The sequence below is a fragment of the Andrographis paniculata genome, unplaced genomic scaffold (assembly GCF_009805555.1).
Source record: "Andrographis paniculata isolate CXL003 unplaced genomic scaffold, ASM980555v1 Contig11END, whole genome shotgun sequence".
Taxonomy (NCBI): domain Eukaryota; kingdom Viridiplantae; phylum Streptophyta; class Magnoliopsida; order Lamiales; family Acanthaceae; genus Andrographis; species Andrographis paniculata.
The window spans coordinates 2,297,865-2,304,331 of NW_026137391.1; the positions used below are offsets into that span (position 1 = coordinate 2,297,865).

General features: G+C 33.2%; 1 protein-coding gene across 1 annotated transcript; it reads left to right on the top strand.

Moving 5' to 3' along the window:
* Window positions 1–1,865: 1,865 nt before the first annotated feature.
* LOC127250235 (putative late blight resistance protein homolog R1A-10) lies at window positions 1,866–4,794 on the top strand. Its single transcript, XM_051273405.1, has 2 exons — window positions 1,866–1,993; window positions 2,097–4,794. The coding sequence occupies exon 2, from the start codon at window positions 2,123–2,125 to the stop codon at window positions 4,745–4,747; it is 2,625 nt and encodes an 874-aa protein (XP_051129362.1). The 5' UTR covers window positions 1,866–1,993; window positions 2,097–2,122; the 3' UTR covers window positions 4,748–4,794.
* The last annotated feature ends 1,673 nt before the right edge of the window (window positions 4,795–6,467 follow it).

A 6,467-nucleotide genomic window follows, 5' to 3' on the forward strand; every position in this document is an offset into this window, starting at 1 on the left:
GGTTTTAGCTACAAAATTATTTTTGATAGCTAAAATTATTTTGCTAAAAAATCCATACATATTTTGTTTTTAAAACTCTTTGTTATCAATTTTAACTTTTGTAACTATATCTTTTTTCTTAATTTTCATTGCAAAAAACTTTTTCTTTTTTTTTTTTTTACGAAAGTCATATATATTGCCAAAGACCTTTACTAACGCGGTATAAGTGATTAAATGAATTTGTTCGCAAAAATATTCTTGCTATAAATTCATTACATTTTGCTACAAAATTCTTTTGTAACTAAATTTCTAACTTTTTTTTTTTTTAGTGAATGATTCCATAACTTCTGATATATTGATGAGTGATTTCCCCTTGAGAGGAGGAGACGATGAATTTTAGGTTTATTTAATTGTTTTATAATGGGGAAATAGAATAAGTTTGAGCGTTCGAGTTTTCAATAATTATATTCGATGTGGACTTTGTCTGTCTTGTGCTTATTCCATCTCTTTACCATAAACGACATTGTGTAAAAAATTTCTATATAAACAGTATATGTCAATATTGTATCAAAAATTTTGGTGTATAATACCGTTATATATATACCTTCGCCATATCAAAAAGTTCGATAGAAAATATGGTTTTGTTCGATATATTCGGGATACTATACCGAATAATTACATTTGCAATCAATGTAGATTTCTTCATAATTCAGTTTGTTTATATCATCATACAGATATTATAGATAAATGTAAAAATATTTATATATATTATATTTATGATATTTGTTTTATATAAGAGATTTGTAAGATTCTTATCTTATTTAGACTATTTGTATATCATTATAGATATGCATATATTCTTATGATTAAAAGAGAGAATTTCAGTTTCATATTTCAACATGGTATGAGAATCAAATGTTCTCCCGGTACATCCATACCCGTTATATTCCATATATGTTTTTTCATATTTTATTGTCGTATTTATTTATATCCACGATTATGTTGTCATCTCCATGCTCCGCCACTTCGACCTCTACCGATAGAGTTATGCTTTCGGCTCTATGGATTCCATGCAACGGCTACGAGGTGGATTGGTGCAGTGCTTCTTGGTACATGGGATCACTATTTCAGTGGTCTTTACCTCTGTAATAAACTTTGATTGTGTTTGTTAGGTTGTTAGATATCAGTAGTTTGATTCCATTTTCTCTAGGTGGTTTTAGATTGGATCAGTCTGAGATATATATAGATATATATATATATATATGAACTCTGTATTCTCTTCTTCTTTGGACCAATGAAAACAGATTCATTTCAAAGTCTGCTATTCTCAGCTTCTTCTGCCTTACCTTCTTCAACCTTATGTTGTGTGCTCTGTTTCTAATATTTCTTATTAGAGGAATTACGGCAGTTTCTTTCTCTTCTTCATGCCAAAGTTTCTACAGATGGCCAATTGATCATCTAGAACACATGGGTTTTTCGGTACAGGAATTTCTGAAAACATTTTATTGTCTTGGAGACAATCAACAACAATGGGATTTGGAGGGAAGGATCAAAGATGCAGACCACAAAGCAGAAGATGCCATTGATAATTGCATAGTAGCTGAATTTTTTTAAGGGATCGAGATCTGGTCTCCTCTCACAGATTCAGTTACTACTAAAAGTGGAGCAAAACTTGAAATCAATAATTGAGTTATGTGTAGGACTCAAAACAGGTTCTATAGGCTTCATATCATCCTATTTTCGAAAACATTTTACTGTACAACAGAAAACAACAACAATTGGGATCTGTTTACAACAAGTGTGGGGCCACCATCGCACTAAGAATGTTTCTTGTGCTATATAAATTAAATCTTCAATATTCATCAGCCACTCCTAACTCCCAACTGCTAAGAGATCATCAACCACGTACGGGATCTGTAATAATCAATCCTACAACAGGTGCTTCAGTTGATCATTTGATTCAGCAAATCACCAGCAGAACGTTTCTTGCATCCATTACGATCTCCTGGTGTATGTATGTATCTTTTTAATTCTTTGATTAGATTTCCAATAATAAAGAAAAAAAAAAAAAAAAAGTCAACCCTGGATTCATGCCTAAATTCCTCTGAAACATGTAGGAATTAACTGCAGTTAGAGGTTAGGGATGGCTGCTGCTTATGCAGCTGTTCTTTCTTTTCTTCATACCGTCAGGCGCATCAAGAATAGCAGCAGCCAGTTAACTTTTTACAGGTGGCAAATTGATCGTCTAGGGGAAATGGGTTGTTTGTTTCAGGAATTTTTGAAAACCCATTTTCATGGAGACAGTCAACAGCTATGGGATCTGGAGAGAAAGATCGTAGATGCAGCTCACAACGCAGAGGATGCCATTGATAATTGCATAGTGGCTGAATTTTTCAAAGGATCTAGATCTGATCTCCTGTCACAGATTAAGTTGCTTGTAAGAGTTGTGGAAAATATGAAATCGATAATTCAGTTGTGTGTAGGACTCAAAGATCAGGTGCTGCTGCCCTCCAGGTCTCTTGCAAGTTCATCAAGTCATCCTGCACATCACCATCTACACCAATACTCCATGACAGGTTCTTGGAAGAAACCTGTAGTGGGACTTGAGATCGAACAAAATTATATCTTGGAAAACCTCATGGCAAGGCTATCTTCACTTCAAGTCATTGTAATAACCGGGATTGTCGGAATTGGTAAGACCACACTAGCTCAATCTACTTACGAAAATGATCTTGTTTTGAGTCACTTTGATGTCAGAATTTGGGTCACAATGTGCAAAGAATGCAGCTTGCGAGATGTTCTTGAGCAAATGTGTGCTTGTCTAATAGCACAAGAACACATTGATGCTTCTGTGACTGATAACCAATTGAAAGAATTTCTTTTCCAAGGATTATTTGGTCGCACATATCTAATTATATTAGATAACATGATGAGTTTAGAAATTTGGGATTCCATAAGGTTTTGCCTTCCGGATAACAACAATATGAGTCGATTAATCATTGTAATAACTAAACCATCAAGAATGACAGCTTCTTTCCACGTTTCAGTTCTTGAGAAGGGATTTCTTGATGAAGTTACAAGTTGGAAAATGCTTTGTAGAACTACATTTGGAATAGAAGGTTGCCCTAATGGATTTGAGAATATTGGACAAGATATTGCTCGAAAATGTAAAGGGGTTCCTCTCTTTATCAGTGTCATTGGAGGGCTTCTGAAAAATTTGCCGTTGATCAAAGACAAATGGGAGATTGTGACAAGAGACCTAAAGCCAACTTTAACTTTAAAAGATTGCGAAAGTTACGCCAACATATTGTCATTGAGCTACAAATATTTACCCGAACATTTGAAACCGTGCTTTCTTTATTTGGGTAATTTTCCCGAAAATCATGAAATTTGTGCTTCTCAACTTATTAAGCTATGGATTGCGGAGGGTTTTGTTCAACAATGTCGCGATAACAAAAGTTTGGAAGAAATTGGCGAGGATTATTTAAAGGATCTCGTCGATAGGAATCTTGTTTTAGTCCTTTGGAAGGGATTAACCGGAAAGATTAAAGCATGTTGTCTTCATGAATGTATCCGAGATCTATGCCTAACAATTGCTCAACAAGAGAGTTTCTATGTGGTCTCAAGGAATCATTACATTGCTTTTAATGAAGAGGATCTCTCTCAAGAATTCGATGATGCCTTAAATCCACCACGGCGCCGCACTTTAATATGCCGTGGCGAGGGTATGCCGGAGATATCGGATAAATCGCTGCTGCGTGTAGTAGATGATGTGGACATAAATTCTTTCGAAGATATCTTTCGACATGTCAACCTAAAGTACATTCGATGTTGTTCAACCTCTGTGAGAGCTGTTCCTTCAGCAATATGGAACCTTTGGAGTTTGCAGACTATAATTTGTCACAACACTCGTTTAGTTTCAGCTCCAATTGAAATATGGAGCATGAAGCATCTGAGACATGTGGAATTCAGTGAGATTTATGTCCCAAACCCTAACCCTAACCCTAACCCTCCTTCAACCATTGAATTGCAAGAAGATAATGCTATGGAACATCTTCAGACTTTCATGAATATAGTAAATTTCAAGTGCACAAAGGAAGTCCTTAGGAAGATGAAACACATCAAGAAGCTAAAAATCAAGCTATACAAGGAAAATGCAGATTACTGTCTCGAGAATATCTGTGGTTTAAAAGGGCTCGAATCATTGACAATATATTTTCTTACGAGATCGGATATGAACAGTGTCTTGCTGCGCCAATTCTCCTTTCCAATATCACTCAAGAAATTGAGTTTAGACAACATCAAGCTTTTTCCGGATGATGTGGGATTGTTGTCCTCTTTGTTTAATCTCGAAGATCTCAGAATCAATGGCTGCATTTTAGGAGGCTGTTCGAATCGTTTGGGATGGCCATTTCGTTCTCTAAAGTATCTGAGAATTTATGGCTTCACTGAAATAGATTTTAGGGACATAGACAAGTGCTGTTTTCCTGTTCTGGAAATTCTTGATCTGGGTACAGTGGTCGACGTTACGATATTTTTAGGAGACATTCCAAGTCTGAGAGTTCTTCAACTCCATAGCTGCAGAGGAAGAACAGCCCTTTCAGCACTGCAAATGTTAGTGGAGAGGGAAAGGCGTGGAATTGATGAAGACCTGCAAGTTCGAGTCTCCATGTTGGATAGAGAAGAAATGTTGGAGTTCAGGAGAATGGTGGAAACATCGAAATTGTCTGTCAGCCCTAATTTTACAGTGGAGATTGGACCAGTTTAGGTTTTTATGATGTTAGATCTCCAGCCTCCATCCCCACTACTACTTTTAGGCTGTGTTCGCTTGTAGGATTTTATCAAAATTTTACTATTCATCCAAAATTTTTCCCTAAAAAATATCAAATCAAATATTTATTTTAAATTTTTTATATTATACTAAAAATTAAAATTACATTCAAAACATCACATCAATACCTATTTATATCACGTTCAAAATTTTTACAATTCAAATCCCAACTCAAATTCCAAACACCAAAACAAAGTAAGTTTAAACTGTTGTATAGTTAATTTGTGAGTTTGTCAAACTTCTTGAATTGAATTACTTTTGAAACTATGTACTGTCTCAACATTTTTGTATACATGTGGAAATTTATTTAAATATAATTAATAAGTAATTAAGTATATTAATTAAAATAATTAATATATAATAAATTTAAAATGTATAATCATATATTTTAAAATATTATGTAAAATATATCCAAATATGATATAATAAAAGAAATAAAAGAAACAGTAGAAATATAATATAATAATATAATATAATATAATAATTATTATTATTTATAAAAAAAAACATATAATAAATATTAGGTCTTTAGACAGACAGACAATCTCTCAACTTATTTGGTTTTTGTTTTGTTTGTCCTCTAGTTCTTCCTTAGCAAATTTCTTTTTCCCTTTTCTTGGCCATTTGGATCCGAAAATCGGCATGAATAAAATTATTGAAACTTGAAGACGCTGTGTCATAGTTGTATTTGTATTTGTATGGGAACAATTTTTCTATTTAGGTAAATAAATTTAATTTTTTTTTAATTTTAATCTTAATATACTATTTTATTTTTGTAACTCTAATTTTTTATTTTGCAGTTTGTCTATTGTCACAATCTCTAGTTTTTGTCTCAATCTTGCTCCTGTCTCTTGTTGGGTGTGAATTTGTAAGTATATTTTTAGGGTTATATTTTTATAAAATATATTGTTTGTGTTTATTTGTTTAAATATGAATTTCTTATTTGTTATATCTTTTTTTTAATTAGGGAAAAATGAAAATATATTTTCTTCCAAAAAATCCTAAATAAAAAGATGCGACTTCAATTTGTATCGAGTCGAATTCTAATATTAATGTTAATGAGATTATAAAAGAGAATCGGGCGAAATTGGATAAAGAGAATGGTATTATTGGTGATCTTGGCATTCCAAAACCAATTGAAAGTTATCACAGAAATCAAAGATGAATTGAGGCGACGATATTTGGCCAATGGACCTTGTCAATCATTATAATATGATTTTCCGCTAAGTCAATATGAGTGTAAAACAAAGTTTCAAGAGGCATGGTTCAAGAGTTTTGTCGGGTTAAAATATAGTGTGTCTAAAGATTTTGTCTTTTTGTCTTTGGTGCTATTTGTTTGGTGAAGGGCATAAATACAAAGTGGATGCATTCACTAAACTTGAAAAAAAGGCTATTCAGAAATTCAAGGAGCACGGGGTTGGTAAAAATAGTTCATATAAATATGCTAGAGCTAAATGCTTTGGATATAAAGATCAAAAGTATAATGTGGATTGTGTTTTTGTGCAAAAAAAGTAGTGAAATGTAGATCACTTATTACACTCGGTTGACTGTTGTTGTTAATATAATTCGATATCTTCTGGGACAAGGCTTAGTTTTTCGTGGACATGACGAGTCATCACAATCCGTGCAGTGATGTAAGTTTCTTGAACTCATCAGT

Coding starts and splice junctions, on each gene's coding strand:
- LOC127250235 (XM_051273405.1), top strand. CDS start 2,123: ATGGCTGCTGCTTATGCAGCTGTTCTTTCTTTTCTTCATACCGTCAGG.